Genomic DNA, 18,686 nt, shown 5'->3' with positions numbered 1-18,686 from the left:
TTACCAGAGCTTTACAACATATCTAATTCTGGTAGTGGACATGTAATTTGGGGTTAACGTTAAACAAATGTAATAGTGTTAAGTTCCAATCCATTCAAAGCAAAGTGTTTACCAAAAGGGCACCAGAAAGTAAGGGATGTGTACCTTAAAATAGTGAGTCTGAATCAATTGGCAAACAGTTGTTATTGACCATTTTGTGTAAAACACATATGTAAATTAGAAAACAAATAGATCATGTGCCTGGTGTTGTCTTCATTGTAGGTTTTTGTTTGGCTTCTTTTTAACAGTTTGGTGCTTAGATAAATTGGCCATTGTTAATGAAGTGCCCTTCTGCTCATAGACTTCATAGACATTAGGGTTGGAAGGGACCTCAGAAGATCATTGAGTCCAGCCCCCCACCCGAAGGGCAGGAAATCAGCTGGGGTCATAGGATCCCAGCAAGATAAGCATCCAATTTACTCTTGAAGGTGTTCATTGTAGGTGGTTGAATCACCTGCATGATAGCTTTAGGCATTTTATGTTCAAATATGTGGCTATGAATTAATTTTGTGCTCCAATAAAATAAAAGGCATCTTATAAAGGGTTCCTGTTTCACTCTGGCAAGCTCTGACATTTTAGATTGGAGGGGGGGGGGGGGGGGGGGGGAGTGTTGTTTGATTGTTTTTAAAGCTTACCAAAACTATCATGGTGAATTGTAATAATAAACTCCAGCCTCCCAAAATATTCAAGGGGGGAAGAAGGGGAGTAAAAAATAGCTTGGATGTCGGTATTGCCACTTTGGCAGGGTAACACAGGAAGGCTGAGGCTTGCTTTTCAGAAATCTTAAAGGGGTAAAAACTGTCTACAACTTTGCCTTACAGCACACTTAACATGGGAATTTTACATGGCTGCTTTAGCTTTTTATGTGAATCTCCTAGATGTAATGCATACCATCTGAAAAGGGAAGAGGTCGGGGCAGCAAATCTGTATTTAGCCTCCGTTCAAAACTTGCTATCTCTAATCTGTTTGCCAGCAGGTTGGTAAGAATTTTTAATATGGGCAGACAGCAGTGCCTAGAATATTCAGAGGCACACTTGGAGCTTTGTTTTTGGGGCTTTCCTGTTTGCTCTGCAGTCTTGTCATATTCCCATTCTTATTTCTTTCAAAAGCATAAGTGACACCAATAGGAAAAAATGTCCAGCCCACCATCAGATTTCAGTCTTCTACAAAATGTACTCTGAGACCTTTTAATGAGTCTTCCTCAAATAAGTGACATTGAAGATGCCGAAGAATGAAAAAGAACTCATGCTTCATTCTTGGGTTTGCTTTCCTGCTAACTATACTGGGAATTTAGTGGCTTGGGGCTCAGTTTTAGCTTTTGCTTTAACCTTAAGAAGATAAGCCCAGGTTACAAATTTACAATACAATTTTATCACTGAAATGTGGATTTTTTTTTTTGTTGTTTTTAAGTAATTTACAGCACAAAGTTATACAGGTTCTTCAAGTACATTGAAAACAGAGATGTGGCCAAATCTGTTCTGAAGGAAAGGGGTCTCAAGAAGATTCGACTGGGTATTGAAGGTAAGTAGCAATTTAAATGATTCTTATTTTAAAAGGGCATTTCTGTATTGATTTGGTTTCTGCAGAATGTGTCTTTTATAACTCATCAGCTACCCATTGTGCTAGATTAATCTGAGGCATAAGAGGATCTAAATGTTGGAGTACCTCATGGCATGGATTTATTCTGCAGTATTGCAGCCTTGTTTGTAGGAGGATGTGGAGTGGAACCTCAGCCAGAAACTGACTTGTTCATTCCTTGCTTATATCCAAATTCTAGTTTGTCATCTTGCTGCAGTGCTTTCTTTGACCTATCATCAGTGTGGCTGGTTCTGCATGCTGGGCATGGGGTTGAAAATATTCATACAAATTAAGAAGGATCACTTTATACCAGGGGTGGCCAAACTGTGGTATCAGTGCTGCAAGTGGCATGTGGCAGATGAGGGAGGGGACAAGCAGCACAGCAACAGATGAGGCAGAAAGCAGAAAGAAAAGCAGAGGATTAGGCAAAGGAAGGGAAGCAGAGTGGCACTTAAGGAGGGTGCAGGGTTAATTTGTGACACCTGCCAGAAAGGGTGGTCTTCACTGACTTGGGTAATGATGGGCTGTTTGTGGCAGCAGTTACCCTGATAGATACTGTGGCTAAAACAGTGCATTTCTCTTGCTCTTTTTTGCCTGTCTTTGAACCACTAGCACTAACTTCATGTGTATTTTAAGGCCATGTGCAACTGTTCAGTTCTAATAGCAGAAACTTTCCACTGCTAGAATCGGAAAAACATGGGCTGCTCCAGTCTTCCTATTCCCACGGGACTGGAGCAGCTGACCAAAACCCAATGCTTGCTTCTCACACTGGGGACTCTGGTGTCTGAAGCAGGCATGGAGCTGCTCAGCTCATGGTGCCCAGCAACCGAGCATTGTAATTCAAGTTAGGAGGAGGTGGGAGCAGCTCTCCCCTGTACCTTCTCCTGACAAAGGTTACCCTATGCCTTCAGAGACCCAGAACCTTTCCCCTGGCTGTACTGCTTCTGGTCTCTAGAAGCTGAACTGAGGGGAAAGTGTGCAGCTGTTCAGGAAACTCCCAGGAGCAATTTCTATGTCATTGTAATTGGGGTTTTTTTCTCCCAGAGAGGCTTTGTGTATTGGGAGAAAAAGCTCAAATATCTGCACACACTTTGGTTCTGGTAGAAACTGAATGTCTGTATGTGGCTTAAGTTACTTAAAATGAGGGAAAAACAGTGCTTTTGGATCCAGCCCAGGGAACTTGGGACAGCAGCCTGTAGTACCACCACTATGGGGACTTCATCTTGTGCCTTTTCCCTTACTCTCTAGGCCATATTTTCTGAGAAAATCACTTATTGGGCTCTGCCAGGATGGAACAATAGGTAGCTTGGTTCTCTAGGTCTGAAAGGAGTGGCTTGTGAATAAATGGTCTTAGCATCCATTTGCTTTGTATTTCAGCTGACACTTGCAAGGTTTTGACCTGTTTTTAAGGCAAGAGAATGCAGGATATGGGGGGGGGGGCAACTTCCTACAAACTTCAGCATATTTTTAGGGAAATTGATTTGCTCCTTTTTAGAGTCTTTCCTCTTACTGGCTGTGTGCACACTGAGAGGCTAGCTTGTAAGAGAGCTTCTTATTTTGTGTCAACCTAATGTTTTGTAGGTTACCCCACATACAAAGAAAAAGTGAAGAAGCGACCAGGTGGGAGGCCCGAGGTGATTTACAACTATGTCCAGAGGCCATTCATTCGCATGTCATGGGAAAAGGAGGAAGGAAAGAGTCGACATGTTGACTTTCAGTGTGTAAAAAGCAAATCTATTACAAATCTAGCAGCAGCTGCAGCAGATATTCCCCAGGACCAGCTTGTGGTAATGCACCCCACACCACAAGTGGATGAGCTAGATATTCTGCCTATTCATCCTCCACCCAACAACAACGATGTGGATCCTGAGGGGCAAAATCCAGGACTCTGATCCAGACTTACTCAAACAGAAGCATGCTACTTTAAAAGGTGACTGTACTCAACTCATACTACACTGCAATTCCTGCTTTTCTTCATTGTGTAACAAAGTGTTTAGGATATTGCAGTATGGACTCTTTTAAAGACCAAAGGAGTATCTGACCATAATTTTAAAGAGTACAACTCTAACCTGAGGTTCCAGTTACATACGTGTATTTGTTTACCAGTAGGCTTGTGACATTGGTTATTTGTATGCTGGACTCTCCTCGCTCTAGGCCCATCAAAACAATGGGATCTGGTGGGTAGTTTCAATAATATTGTTACGCAGTGGGTAAGAAGCAGAACTGATAGTAGCACTTTAAATGGTTGATAACTAGAATTCTCAAAGCCATTTTTTATAAATGTTGCACAATGCTAACTTAAACAAAGTGCTTCTATCAAAGTCTGTCTATTCAGTTACATGTAAATAACTTGCTCTGAATAGACTGACCCTTTTAAATGTATTGCATATGGTCGAGCACAAAACAAGTCCTTCCCACAGGGGTTTTTGGATTGAGGGCAAATTCAATTACCCATGTAACATCTTGGTCAACTCCAATTTCTTCAGTGAATTTTTTTCACTTGTTTGCAGCTTGAGCCATCTTCAGGGGTCGTGAACAACTGTTAGGGGCTTTATCTTAAATTTTGCCTTACCTTAATCTGTTCACAGAACTATTTATTTACTAAATTTTTCATAAGTGTTGTGGATTAAGAAAATGCAAATGGTTTGCTCTTCGATTATTAAATGATTGTAATTGTAAACTCAAGGTTCATTCAAATAAAGTTTCCATTATTTTAACCTGCTTCTGATAAATTCAGGAGGGCATGAGTGGTGAATTTATAGTACAGAATTTCCAGTGGCTCCTCCCTTCTTGCCTTGAAGCAAGGAGGAAACGTTAAGGACTGAAATAACCGTGTATAGATTTCCTTTTCTCTTCCATTCAGTGCCTGAAATCTGAACTTAAAAAAAGCAACAGTGCTAAACTTTTTTCCTATTTGAGTAAATTGATATACGTACACATATGATGCATGAAACTAAGCTAACAAAATAACCTAGCACAGCTACCAATTTAAGTGCGAGAGAGAAGGTTCAAAGCAATGAGGTAAAGTTTAAACGTTTAGAGTGAATATGTTTATTCCCCCCCGCAAAATATAAAAAAGTGGTAGGCAATCAAATAGGTTCTAGCATATTTTTTTAAGCAGGGTTTTATCAAATTTATTTTATCAAAGTAAATGCTCCATTTTAGAACAAGGGAAACATTTATTTTTAAAAATATTTAACTGTCTAATACATTACACTTTAACAATATTTATAGTAAAGGATTCTTACAAGAAAGAATAAACAGCTTTATGATACAATTAGTGTAAGAAATATCCACATGGGGACTTTTTTGTAGTGTAAAAACACACCATACATCTGAAATGACCATTTGCATATAAAAGCTACCAATGATGCCAGTGCCAAGTCTCACAATGATTTTTTTTTTTTTTTAAATCCAAAATATACAAGTAATGCAAGCTATACACAGCTAACCAAATCAATGATGCAAAAACACTGTAGCGGGTTTCTCCACTTTGTCTGAAATTACACAAGGTAGGATGAGTTCTGATATGGCTTTTATGAAATTCAGACATAAAAGCTTCTCATAATCCAACAAGTTTCACAGACTGTAGAACTCCACCAATAAATGCACTTTGATATTCAGCTGTTGAAGCAATGTGTAGTATTTACAAGGGCCATGGTAAATCGCTAAAATCTACAGGGCCACCGAGACCTGCATCTGCTTCCAAAAGGCTCATTATAACTGCCATTGCTGCTTCATCGTTGCTGGGGCTGCTTGATCCTTGGTCATTGTCTATCATATCTATGCTTATGTGAGAGTTCTCCCCTGTGAAAGTAATACAAGGAAATTGAAGTAAAGTATGTGATTATATTGGCTTGCTTCTGTTTAGAAAAGTTGGCAGATTGGAAGTGACTGCTCAGAAAAAATGTCAGCTCAAATCAAGGAGGTTAGACAAAAGAATGCCTGACTATTCTGCTATCAAACCCATTCCCTGGCTCAGGATGCAGCTGGAACCTCATTTCTGACCAAACCTCTACCCCCCCCAGTCTCTTCCCCCCCCCCAGAAAAACCCTTAACATACTTATGGATAAAATGTCACCGTGTCCTGAGGACAAGGGTTGGGGATAAATAAAACCAAAAAAACCTGTCCACTATGGACATTAAGTGCTGAATATCCCACACTGGTTGTGAGCCTGAGCTATTTCAACTCTAGAAAACTGGGATCTAGGTTTGAGTTTGCAAGCAAATGAACTGAATATGGCTTTTAACCTACAACAATTGAATCCAAACATCTGCAGGTAGACAAGGTGTTTAGCTGGTCCAAAGCCTTTTTGAGAAGAGCAGCAAAGACTGGAGACAGATGGATTTAACAATAGTACAGGGGAGATCCTTATAAAACAATTTGACCCTAAGAATTTTGCTTTGTAGGAAACTAGATTCATTGTTTCAACCAGCACAAAATAAGCAGCAAAATAAATGAGCTGGTAATCATGGCTGGCTGGGGCATTTATGAAGTTTTTCTAACTTCCCAATCCACCCCCACATGCTGCTAATTAGGCTGATCTGTTATTCCTATGGGCAGATTCAGGAATTTTCTACTTGAAGACTGTTAATTGGTATTAAATATAGCTAAAAATAATGTAAAGCTCAAATTCACATATGCTTAAGTGGATGCTTCAGAAAAGCAAGAGTTAGTTGTATAGTGCACAAGGCTAAAATATACAAATAGCTACCATGTGACTTTGCTTACCAAGAATGGAGGAACTGTCAGAATAGGGATAACCAGAATTGTCTTGGATCTGCCCAGATAGTAAGCCAACCGAAGGAATGTCTGGAGTTCCACCATTCAGAATCTAAATACAAATGGGAAATGTAAGGTTGTAGATTCCAATAGACATTACAGCAGCATGTGTTACATATCGGGAAAGTCAGGGTCCCAAGATAAGGGTTAGGATAGAAACTCGTATACTAAAGCTACTTCAGTAACTGCACATCCCAATTCCTTCATATGGTGAATGCTGGCACAGCCTTCCTGCAGACCAGCCTTTCGTGTTAAATAGCCCCTGGCACATGAGTTACCTTACTGCTGCTAACAGACAACACTTGAACTATTCCAAGAGTGTCAGTGACTGGGAACTGATTCATAACTGTCCCAGTTCAGTGTCCACATCTACTTCGCAATCTTGGGAGCATATAAGTCACCTTTTAGGCACTGCAGCGCTGTCAAACCACCACCAGGGGGTGGTAGTGAATACCCTGCCTCTCAGTGGTAAGTGGTCCAGTTTCCCCAGTATTACCTGAGCAGGAGATGAAGACCCAAACTGGCTGGACACCAAGGTAGAGGAAAATGATGTCATCAATTGCCCAGAATTGCAATTTCCTGATGTTCCTTCTCATGCCGAGTTCAATAAAGACCATTTCTGCACTATTACCAAAATCTCCATGGTGCCACCCTACCTGCACTTGGGGCTGCTGGAGCTTTTGTCGGTTTTAAAGAGCACTTCCCACTTAACCACTCATCACTTTCTTCAACCACTGTCAATGTACCAGGGTTTGGTATGCTGCAGGATGATTGGGGGTGGTGGAGAAAGGGTGGCTGGTTGCATTGGGGGAGGGGGGCTAGGTGCTAAAGGGGGCTGCACAAGGTCTTTGGCTGAGGCCACTGCCTTAGGACTTTCCCTAGGAGTGACCAAGTAGGAAGGTGCTTGGACTGCAGCTTCTGGCTTCCTGGGGAGTTGAGTATTTTGGGGGGCTGTGCAAAATCTCTACCACTTTTAAACAGCATTTTTCCCCTGAGCTGCTTATCCATTTCTTTCCATTCATGGCAACTGACCAGCATTTGGGTCCTGGGCTGATTTGGGGTGGGAAGGAGTAGGCAGAGGGGTTGGGTTCCCCTATTTCTGGGTTTATGGGAAGCTGTTCAAGGCCTCCAAGTTAATTGCCAGGAATGGAATAAAAATCACCAGTGACTTAAGGTAGTGGTTCTCAACTGGGGGTCCACAGCCCATGGGCCCCCGCCTGGCCCACAGCCTCCATCTTGCGGGCAAGGAAGGCAAGGCTCTATGCTGCTGCTGTTCAGGCAAGTGGGGCCCCAGGGCTCCACAGTGTCTAGCCCTGCCCACTGCATCCATGCACAGGTAGGCCATAGAGGGTTTATAGTATGCAGGGGAGAGGGGTGCTCAGGAACAAAAAGGTTGAGAACACCTGGCTTAGGGGCTGTTTAAAAGCTGCAGAGACCTTGGACAGGTTCCCCAGAATCCTAGAAGTAGGGGTATTCTACTCCCCTCCCCACGCAATTCAAATCAGCCTGGGCACAATGTTTGTAGGTGACATGCAGATGATATAGGTCAGGGGGCAGTACAGTTCTGGCCAGTTGTTATGCAGGGGTTGTGGTAGGGGAAGGGGTAGAGCAGAGCAGTGTGGGATGGCTGGAGGACGGACCAGGTACTAATTACAGCAAGCGTGGTATCCACATGTAACCAGTTCAAGGACCATTTCAAAATAACACCGGATCATCCAGGTATACTTTTGAAATGTTCCAGGCAGTTTACACTGTTCTAAATCAGCTTCTACATCCAAACCCTTGGGGTTTAAGCAGTATTTAGTTATATGGAATTCATGCTCAATTTGCAATCCAGGTAGCACTCCGGTGCTGTGCAATCAGGAGGAGGTAGTGTCCCAGCCCAAGGGTTATTCGGCATAGTTGTCTTGACACCGTGTGCCAGGGTGGTGCTCTGTTTCTGTGCACTTACATTCCAGTGGAAGGTACCTTCACTCCAGAGAATGCACCAGGTATGCTGAGAAGAAATGCCTGTGCCTTAAGGCAGCAAAGAATTGGCTAAAACTAAACTTAGGAGTTTGTACTTGAATCTTAAATTTTGTTTATACTGGAAGTCGCTTGTGAAGTGGGTCTGAGCACTTTTTAAGTAGCTGCAGAGCTTACTGTACTGTCACATGGCCTAACTTTTGCTGCCCAGGAACTCTTGCTTTCCAGGAATTAGCATTCTGATTTGGCACCAGCATGTAAAAATAGTGCACGATGGCAAGACAGCAGGGTCAAGTACTTTCACTAAGTGCTTGGTTCAGCAGTTTTACCATGAGAACCCCTTGGGGTTTTTTTTGCAGTTTAGCTTAAATTCCTTTGGTGGCAAGTTAAATTTTGTAAGTCCTTGTAACAAGGTAAGTGGCACCACTAGTTTAGGGAAAAAACAAGCTTCTCCCTGTAGACCAGCCTTAACTACTACCTTTCTACAAAATATGATCCCTGTAGCATTTTTCAGCAGTGATTATCCATCCCTGTTTACAGGTGTGTTCCCTCAGAGGTTTCTCACAAGAATCCCCTACTTCCTTTCATAGGTGGGAACCAATTTGTTCCTTCTAGGACCAAGAGGCTGTCTTTTCTCTGTATGAGTGTTCCCACCATGCCTTGAATCTCTGTTCTTTGATTTTTCTGTTAAACTGCTGTAGCTTTCTAATGAGAACTGATCCATTTGGAAATAATCTGTGATCTGTAAGGCCCGCTTGCTCAAAAGCAGAACACTTTAACAGGTATAATACAGTAATACTATTCTTCCACAACGGGTTATGTAACACAAAGTGGCATCTGGTTAAAATCACTGACTGGCCCACTACATCGTAAAGTGTTATTCTGAACTCTACATATAATATATTATGCCCAGAAGTGATTTTGCCTTAGGATGTATGTATTACGTTTGGAGCATTGTTATACTTGAACTTATTCCCAACTACTTTTAATCCTTTCATCTTCTGCACTGTCCTCACTCTGAAAGAAATTGTATACTTCCATTAGCATGTAGGAATGCTTTAAAATAATTATTTCTGCCTAAACAAGGAAAGGATAAAGCACCTAGTTTTCCCCATAAAAACAATAAATAAGTGGGTTCCCACCCCCTCCCCCTCCATAAGCATCTACTGCAAACAACTTGTTGGGGTTGTCATAGGTTCTACCAGAGTCTATAAAACTCCATTATTCAGAAGATAAGGTATCACCGTAGGGGGGAGAAATACAAGTCAGTGACTTGGAGTCTTAAACTTTTTTTTCTGGTCAAAGCACTGTGGTAATAGCAATGAGAAAGATGATGTTCTGAGAGAGAAATTTCACAGAACACTGGCTGCAATCATTTTTATCAGACTACATGCAACAGTGCGAACAGCTCATTAAATTCAAGAAATGTATCTAACTTACGGAATTTGTGACTCTTGTCTAGGAAAATCTGTAAAGCCATGTGTGGGGGATGGTAGGTGGACACACCTGTTAAGCATGACAGATATGCATCTGCACTATGTGAATCTGACATACCAGTCTCCAAACTAAATCACTTGGTCAGCCTAGAGATGACCTTGTACCTTCCTGTTTACAGGAAACGCAGGGGTGGTGACAGCCATATTTTGATTGGCTCCCCTGTGAATCAGGCAGCAATGATGCACAGACCAGTTGTAGTACATATACAGGAAGACAAGAATTTTTTTAGCTGTCTATAAACCTTGAATCTGATCTTGGCAAAGATTAACTCTCTGCTGAGATTAAATGTATCCTTATCATAGTTTGACTCAGGAGGAATAAAGGGAAGACCTCTGCTTAAGGTCTGTCTTTAGAGATAGCACTTCTAACCTACACGGCACTCCATTATGCAGTGTGCAAAACACACATCTGTTTCCAGTTATTTTCACAACCATGAGGGTTGGGCAAATTAGAAGACAAACATTTTGGCTCTCGTCAGTTCTACAGTGGAGGGAGGGAGGGAGAGAACTTGCATGGTTTCAAGCCTGAAGTCAAGTGTTCTGGGGACATTTTCAAAAGACACAGGTGCTTACAGTCTATTGAAAAACAACAAATGAATCATCTGTGCCTTTGAAATCTACTCCATCAGAACTGACGCTAAGCAAATACCAAATCAGATGCTTGATGGGAAAATGCATTTTTTGTTCAAATAACCACTGAAGGGAGAAGTATTTAAAGCATTCTATATTAAGTTCAAACACACTTAATGGAAAAGTATGGTTCACTAAAATTGAAGAAGCTGCAGTGACATGGCTAAGATTGCGTCTGATTATCCCAGAAGTGCCCCTGTTCTGTCCTGCTGTAAAAAAATCTTTCTTGTGCTAGCACTTAAACGGTTCATTTAAAAGGATCTCTTCCTACAGGGATTGAAATGTGCCAAAAGGGAAAGTAAACTGGTACATGGGGTAGACTTGAGGGGTAATGTACTTGCTGTATAGAAAGTGGTAAGGTACATACTGCACTTCCCAGGAGAACCCCTGACACTTCCTTCCAAACCTGCCCATGTATTACCATATTTACTTGAATACAGGATAAGCCAGCCCTGACACCCTCCCCTTGGTGCCCAAAAAGCTACATTTTATTTTAACCAAAAAGGCTGAGATACTGTTGGGAACCTACCACAAGGATAGATTTGTGCAGCCCATTTTTATATAGCTTATCTAGTATTACTCACTGAGTACAGGTCTCCCTCAGTGCTAACCTCTTTTCAAGTCAGGGTGAGTCACTACACTGAATACATTTCCTTTTTACTCCCACAGCTGAGCTGTGCCTTTCTTTCCTATTTCCAGTGATTCCTGTTTCCTCACCAGCCTTAGATGTCTGGCAAACATGGCCAAACAGGGGTCCAATTCACCTAGAAGCCCTCCGTCATCCCCATCTTCAGCCTGTTGCAGGTGATCAGTATGACTCCACCCTCCATGAGGCGGAGCCAGACCAGCTTGCCCTGTACCTCTTCTGCATATACATTTTTTAAGGATCCCAGGACTCATGACAACAACACCCAGTTCATGAGTGAGGGGCTAATTAGCACATGGATCCTTTGTTTGGGCATCTGGATAAACACCCACTGCAGCAGTGCTGAGCTGTGGGGTCACTATGGCTTGAAATGCTGTTGGCTCTGCTGGGGCCCAGGTCAATGAACAATATGACAAATCATAAGCCTTTTGGCTCTTGATTAATGCCATGCATAGTTTATACTATATGTAAGAAGGTACTTCCTCTTCTCGTGTTTCTACTTCACATTTGACCATTTTTGTTACACATGCTTGCGCCTGTTTATTGTACTTCACTATAAAATTAAATTAATAAATTAACAAACAAGCAGATGGTCACAGCTGAATTGTGAATGGATCATACTACTGTAAATGGACCTCTGGGCCTATGCCCTGCAATTAGGCTGAGATATTCAAGATAAGTGTCTACTACGGTGGGAATAAAGCAAAGGTTGCTCACAGTGTTCAACCTATTCAGAATCTTGCTGACAGGTTAAAATCTTATTATTCACTCTGCACACTGAATCAAGGATAAATCTCTCTCTTACATCTCTTAACACCTCTCTTTCACTCTATTCACTTTCCACTTCTCTTCCAAATGTCACACCGTTGCCTGCCCCAGCTCTTTGGGGAAAATGCACTTTTGCCATTAACTGCTCATCGGTTAACACAGTGAATTAAGTCCGTCTTATATCAGTAAGAGACTATTGGCTGAGCTTGCTTTAAAATGGTGCACTCTAAATAAATCTTAGAGAAAGCTATTTATACCACCTACCTCAGCAAAGGTGCAACAACGTCAGAGCTGCTCAATGCGTATGATGTATTGGAAATTCAGTAAGACTATGCCAGTGTGACTTTGGGGTAAGAATGCTATGGTCTGCTGGCATAGATTTCTACTGCTAAGGAATCAAAACTCATCACACCTGTCAGAGACACTTTGAAGACTACCATTAGTGCTGCAGCTCCCAGTTAAAAAAACATTTTTTTTCCAAATACAAAAAGGTATTCTCACCTTTTTGCCTCCTGGAGAAGTATCAGGGGGCGGTGTGCTCGTTATGTTCAGTGGACTGGAACCACAGCTGGAAGGTGATGATCCTCTTATCCTGTTACACCAACGTAATTAAGATTAATAAAAGGTAATGCAGAATAACACAGTTACATGCTATATGTCTTTAAAATAGCAAATTATGGTTGTGGTTACTGGCATGTTCATTGCTGGTAACTATCTACGCATCTGCTGAATGTAGCACAAACCTTACTTCTGAAGAATAATCTCAACAATACAGTTTGAAAGAATGTATTAGCATTGGTTCCATTCGTTATGACAGCTTTTTATGTCAGTAGACATGAGGTCTGTAGCACCAGCCTATCCATAAATGGAACTCTACATTACTGGCCTCTCTAGTATAGACTGTAAATAGTTCAATCAGTTGAGTTTGGCACACTGCAATTTTCTCCGTTTATAAACTTAACATTTTAGATTGAGGCTTAACAATAAAATAATAGGGAAGGAAAGGTAAAGATGCAACACCTTGGGTCCAGGATGGATGGGCCTTCCATCTTAAAGCTTTGGACAGATCCTCAGCTTATGCAAGTTTATACTAGTTTAGAGAAGCAGATCTACTCTACAATATTCACAATTAAACTGCTGAAAGGATAACCAAAAAAATAAAATAATGGAGTACAGCCGTATTTGCTTTTTCTCCAAGTCATCATCGCTACAGAGTTATTTGGGCTTCTCTCTTCATCCTACTGATGTAGTGAACATGTATTTAAAGAGAGACATTTTCAAAGCTGTGCTTTTCACTTTGTCCAGGATTTCCCTAACTCGGTATGTTTGTCATTTTGGTGAGTCCCCTGGAGCAGAAGATGACATGTTGTAATGAAGATGGTTCAGTTAAGCATGTCGTGTGCAAATGACTGCACAAACCTACATGTTTTGAGTTCCCTTTGTCACAATTTATGCATTGCCACTCACCAAGCAAGTCAGTCTGCTACTGTAGCCAACACCCTTTGCACCTTATGGACCTCTCTGCCCAAGAGCACACTATCTTTCCTTGCATAGTATTTACGTATTAGTGCTGCATCTATTACATGCACATCATCAGCAACCTAGTGTAAACTGGACAGGCTTATTTATTTATTAACAAAAATGTACTCCCTTGAATACTAAAGAAAACTGAGAACAAGCTAGGAATCTCATTCACTATAGCAGCATTTCAGTGGGAAGGCTGAGCAGAATGCAAAATAGGAGCTAAGGAAAAGACTGGAACTAAACCAGTGCTCTCCAACTGAATGGAAAGCAAAGGCAGTATACTTTCTCTTTGTGCTTTGTTTCTCTTTGAAAGACAGATAATTGAACAAAATGCTATTTAATATTAGTTTCAGAAAGTGTTTCACTGCTTGTAAAAGCAACAGAAGGCTTGAAGTTCTTGTTCAGTCTGGAATTCACTTTTTTAAATTAAAAAAAAAAGGTGTGTTTGTGCTCAAAAGCATAAAGAAAAGACAGCACCTCCTTACTCAGACAGCCTGCTTTTGTTTGTCATTTAAATGACAAAAATGCTTGTTATTTTAAGGTAGGAGGAGCTCACTTACTTGCACGTCAATGGAACTGGGTAACACAGACTTCTCTTAGGGCAGATAACAGCCCCCCTACCTTAAAGATGGCGGCAGGCATCTAGTGCAGTGGTCCGTGGACCCATGGGGGTTCGCAGACCATGTCTAAGGGGTCCGTGAAAGATGACTATGATCAATCAAAAGTATGTAAATACCCACACTTACAATTCAAAGAGGTCTCCACCTACATTAGAAACTTCCAAAGGCGTCCGCACCTCCGTTCAAAATATTTTAGGGGTCCGCAAATGAAAAAAGTTTGAAAACTACCAATCTATTATAACTTAAAGCAATCTTCATATTTGGTTTTGAGCTGCAGGAAGGTAATCTCTGGGATGGGGGATGCATACTACCCCCAATCAACAAGCTTTTATTTCAGATTCTCAAACTGAGTTTACAGGTTTGATAGTTCCAAAAGCATATAGCAGAGCAACTCTTTCTGAAGTCAGTAAGACATGTAATAAGGTGCTATATCATACCAGTGTCACAGGTACACAGCCATGCTTTTAGAGGCCTAAGTTTAATTTTATGCTCAAAAATTAATTTCAGAGGGGGAAAGATATTAATTAAATATTAAATTTCTGAGGTGCAAGATACCCAGCTGTCAGCTCTTATGCATTAACTCGTACCATTCCCATCAAGTTGATTTCTAGCGCAAGTTTTCTTGTATTTAATTGGCAACAGGCCACAGTGATTTGTGGCCTCCAGATCACTAAATGAGCATTAACAAGCCATGTTATTCCAGTATGGAACACAGTTGGTATGGACCCCGTAGCCCCCTACTGGAACTCTTTAGGCATGGCACGCAAGCATGATAAGCATTTTTATTTTACGAACAGAGGTATAAAAACTTGTTTATCCATTAGGCATTATTTTCATAAACATAACTGACAAAAAACAGCTACAACTGGGGTGGGGGAAAGGGGAGGAATCTGGATACTATAAAGCTAGGCAGGTGCAAACATTTAGGTATAAACATATCACTACTTTAAACTCCACCACTTCTACCCCTAGGGCCTTCTCAGGCAAAATTGCTACTTACTATGAGCCAAGTACTAGGGGGACATTTATCTCTGATTCCCTATATACCTATTCCTACTCTAGACTAGCCTCTGGATTTGGCCACAAGTTAGCATTACATAGCAAAACACCAGAAGAGAGGAATGAAAATCAACTTGCAGAAGTGCATGGTGTTTGTTTTACTTAATGTATCCTTACTTAAGCTCACTAATATACAAGTTGCATCATTACAGACTTCATTACACACTAGGCATGAGTTTATTTAGAAGATGCTTCTAAACTGAGGTTGAGCAGAGCACTAATGCAACTTCACTATTTCTGTTACCCAGCCTTGTTGTTCAGAACTAGCATAGGTCTCTCTGCATTGACACATACTGTGCCCTTAGGTTAGGTACAGACATTTAAAAAGCCCAAGAAAGAATCGATTTAAGTTATGTGGTGTTCTGTAAGCAGCGGAGGTTAGAGCAATAGTGAACAGAACACATGTTTGCCCTTGGCGGGAGCAGGGGGAAGAGGAGGGCACGCAGGCTGCCTACTCTAGCTGACGAAAGCAGGCTGGGGGAGCTCCTGCATTCCCCCAGCTGCATGTGATCACTTATATGAGCACGTGCAGACTCCATGTGGCTCCACCCAAGCACGAGGGTTCTACTGGACTCTGTGTCAGCTTACCTTTCACACTCCCGCTGCCCGCCTGTGGCTGACATCTGGCCAGAGGCAGGAGACAGAGCTGTGGAAAGGTTCTGCGTTGACTTGGCTCTGTGACAGTTCTGCTGAGTGTGGTAATTACTGTGCTCTAGCAGACTCCAGCATCATGTGTATCAGTGCTCCCACACTGAAAAATGGTGGCGGAGGTGCTTTAACTAAAGCTCATTCAATGTTCTTTAGCTAAAGTGCCCTGCCACCATCTTCCAGCACAGGAATGCTGATACAAGTGACAGTCTGGGTGCTTTAATTAGAGTGGCTCTCAGAGCTACTCTAATTAAAGCACCCCTCCCCCCACCCCACCCACCCCCAGAGCATGTTTATGAACTCCCATAATGTCTGCACCTGGCCTAAGTAGCCATAGGTTGGTCTCAGGAAGCTTAAGCTTAAGAGACTCTAAGAGTAACTTGCACCTAATTCTTCATCTCTGGATTTGGCTCTACCACTCCTTGTTCAGCTGATGGTCTCCCAGTTAACCTCAACATTTTTGGCATTTAGGGGTAACAGTTTAGTCCTATAAAATTATTTTCCCAGACTGTTTTTTCATTCGTCTCTTCCCATGATTTAGCTTTTTGCATAGTTAGTTGCTCTTTCTCCCTCTTCCACTATTGTTAAAGTACAATTATACTACAGTAATAAATAATAAAAACAGATTCTCCTTTAATTTAAAAAACCTATCCCTAATTAAAAAGAACCATGTTATTTTTCTTGGTGGTGCTTTCCTTTTTATATCACATCACATTTGACCTAGCATGGCCAAAGTTTCCAGAGGCAATAGTAAATATCTATTTAACATTAGTACTGCAACTGTATAATAATACATGGTGCTTATGGGAATAAGTGTAGGACACTCATAAAATCATCATCATCAGCAGCATTAAAATAGAGAGCTAGTTTCTCTTACCTGTGAATCTCCATGATTTCCTCAGCAATCATTCTTCCTATTTTACCTGCCCCAGCTCTTGTTCCACCTGGAATACCAGGAACTGTAGGATGGGTCCTTTTGGGGCCACCTAAAATGTGAGTGAATATCTATCTGTAAGATCTTACATGTGCACACAGATAAAGAAAACAAGTTACACTCAACTCATTACATTCTTTTTTAAAAATAAAGTGAAGTTATAAATATAATGTGCCATCTTGCAAAATCTGAAGGACATTCTTGGACATTTTCCAGTTACATTGTCACCCGTCTGTGATAAGGTCCCAAGGTACAGGCTGATCTAACTTATGCTAGTGGCTGGTTCCAGAAGTGCAAATTAGGAAGGTTCTGTAAGTGCAAATGTTGCCTCCTGCTAAGGTGTGCCTCTTAGAAGATGATATCCACATCCTGAGCACAAAATACTAGTGACATATTCACCATAACCAGGACTTGTTTGTCCCAGGCCAGATGGTAAGTGCACTTTGGGCAAAATGTTAGTGCCAAATATACAGTCATCTGCTGTGCCTACATACTTTGATCAAACGATGAAAGAGAGTAAATTTCATAAAGCACACTACTAACAAGTCAGCATTTAGCAGCAGAAACCATAGCCAGTATGGGACAAACCTTATATACCTGCTAAATATTTAACCAAGTCCATCTGGGTAACTGCAAATTCCTGAGAAGGGAGGGAAAAGCAGTATGAACCCCAAACATTATGCTCTTATGGTCTGTAATTGCCTTTTGTTACTCTAATGTGAAGTTGGCAGCAGTGACGGAAGTCAGGAAAAACTGAAAGGTGTACAAATAAAATTACTTAAGACAATAAAAGCAGCCATAGAATACTGTCTGTGAATTCTTGTCTGTTAGCAATTCATTTTCAGAAAGTAACCTCCAAAACAATCTCTTTGGGTTGAAGTCAATGAGAGATAAAATAGCCCAGAATCAAAATCAGTGTAACAAAAGGAACACCAGTCTCTCCCCTTGCAAGCAAACATCCAACTTTTCTTCCATGTCTCTCCTGTCATCACTGATGTCCTATGACTATTCACTCTCACTTTCATATCATCATCATCAGTGCTTGTATTATTTCTATGCAAATTAAATCTGTGAGTCGGCACTCTATTGTATACATTACATGTAAAGTATACCTGCTGTTCGCCAAGAGATTGGTAACTTCTGAATGGGAAACAAGAAACCTCTGTCTAGCAGGTTTAACTCTCACAACACTGTAGTTACCTTCTCCAGCCTGGAGTACGCTGTCCATGCTATGTGGAGAAGCTGCAAGCTGTGGAAAGGCTGCATCTCCACCATCGAGTATGCTGGTGCTGAAGGTATTAAATCAAAACAAAGAAAATGACAAAATGACTACAAAACAGTAAACATACATGCATACATACATACTTGGATGGGGATATTTCAATGTCTGCAATTTAGGAAATAGATCCAAACATCCCAATGAGGAAACTACAATGAACAACGTGTACTAGAGATAAATAAAATCAAGGAGGATGCTATTGGACATATTTTGCAGAAACAGATACAGAACTCTCACAAAATATCTGATTCAAACTTGCTCTTCTCCTAAAATGAAGGAGCAACAGGCCCAGAACTTGAAGCAAACCTCAGTGAAGAAATGGGGTTCCTTCACTGGAGAGCTATGTAGCCAGGTGCAGTAAATAGGTTTGGGATCCCACGGTCTTTCTATATGAGCTTATTTATCATATTTTCTCACATACCACACACCCCAAATAAGACATGCACCTTGTGTTAGGAAAGCAGAATGAAGAAAAAAAGTCATTGTTGAATTCTAGCCTCATGGAACAGGAGTAGAGTCTATTATGCATCATGCATTCCCCTTGGCTGGTCAGCCAAAAAAGTCACTGCCAATTTGGCAAACCTCTTGCTTTTGTCTAAAGTAGCAGCCTTCATCCCTCCTCCATGTGGTTGAAGGAAGCCAGCTCCTGACAATCATTCTGGGATGGAATCACCCTTATTGCTTTAAAATGCACCCCCCAATTCTGGATGGCTAATT

The 18,686-nt window shown here is 41.3% G+C and overlaps 2 protein-coding genes across 8 annotated transcripts in view; one reads left to right on the top strand and one right to left on the bottom strand.

The window, feature by feature from the left end:
• The window catches only part of BTBD10 (BTB domain containing 10), a 39,041-nt gene extending 34,707 nt beyond the window's left edge, over nucleotides 1-4,334 (top strand). For all 3 annotated transcript variants that reach the window (XM_014602274.3, XM_014602272.3, XM_014602271.3), the window contains 2 exons: nucleotides 1,450-1,560; nucleotides 3,199-4,334. In XM_014602274.3, coding sequence (XP_014457760.2) covers nucleotides 1,450-1,560; nucleotides 3,199-3,509 — 422 coding nt within the window. In that variant the 3' untranslated portion in view covers nucleotides 3,510-4,334. The remainder of the gene's footprint in view (nucleotides 1-1,449; nucleotides 1,561-3,198) is intronic.
• A 318-nt stretch (nucleotides 4,335-4,652) lies between these two features.
• BMAL1 (basic helix-loop-helix ARNT like 1) overlaps nucleotides 4,653-18,686 on the bottom strand; it is an 86,464-nt gene continuing 72,430 nt past the window's right edge. For all 5 annotated transcript variants that reach the window (XM_014602270.3, XM_019476822.2, XM_019476821.2 and 2 more), the window contains 5 exons: nucleotides 17,891-17,979; nucleotides 16,634-16,742; nucleotides 12,407-12,497; nucleotides 6,350-6,452; nucleotides 4,653-5,424 (listed from right to left, as the gene is read on the bottom strand). In XM_014602270.3, the coding sequence (XP_014457756.1) occupies nucleotides 5,264-5,424; nucleotides 6,350-6,452; nucleotides 12,407-12,497; nucleotides 16,634-16,742; nucleotides 17,891-17,979 (553 nt within the window). In that variant the 3' untranslated portion in view covers nucleotides 4,653-5,263. The remainder of the gene's footprint in view (nucleotides 5,425-6,349; nucleotides 6,453-12,406; nucleotides 12,498-16,633; nucleotides 16,743-17,890; nucleotides 17,980-18,686) is intronic.

The sequence above is a fragment of the Alligator mississippiensis genome, chromosome 2 (genome assembly GCF_030867095.1).
Source record: "Alligator mississippiensis isolate rAllMis1 chromosome 2, rAllMis1, whole genome shotgun sequence".
Classification (NCBI taxonomy): domain Eukaryota; kingdom Metazoa; phylum Chordata; order Crocodylia; family Alligatoridae; genus Alligator; species Alligator mississippiensis.
This window is presented reverse-complemented; position numbering and strand designations above follow the sequence as displayed.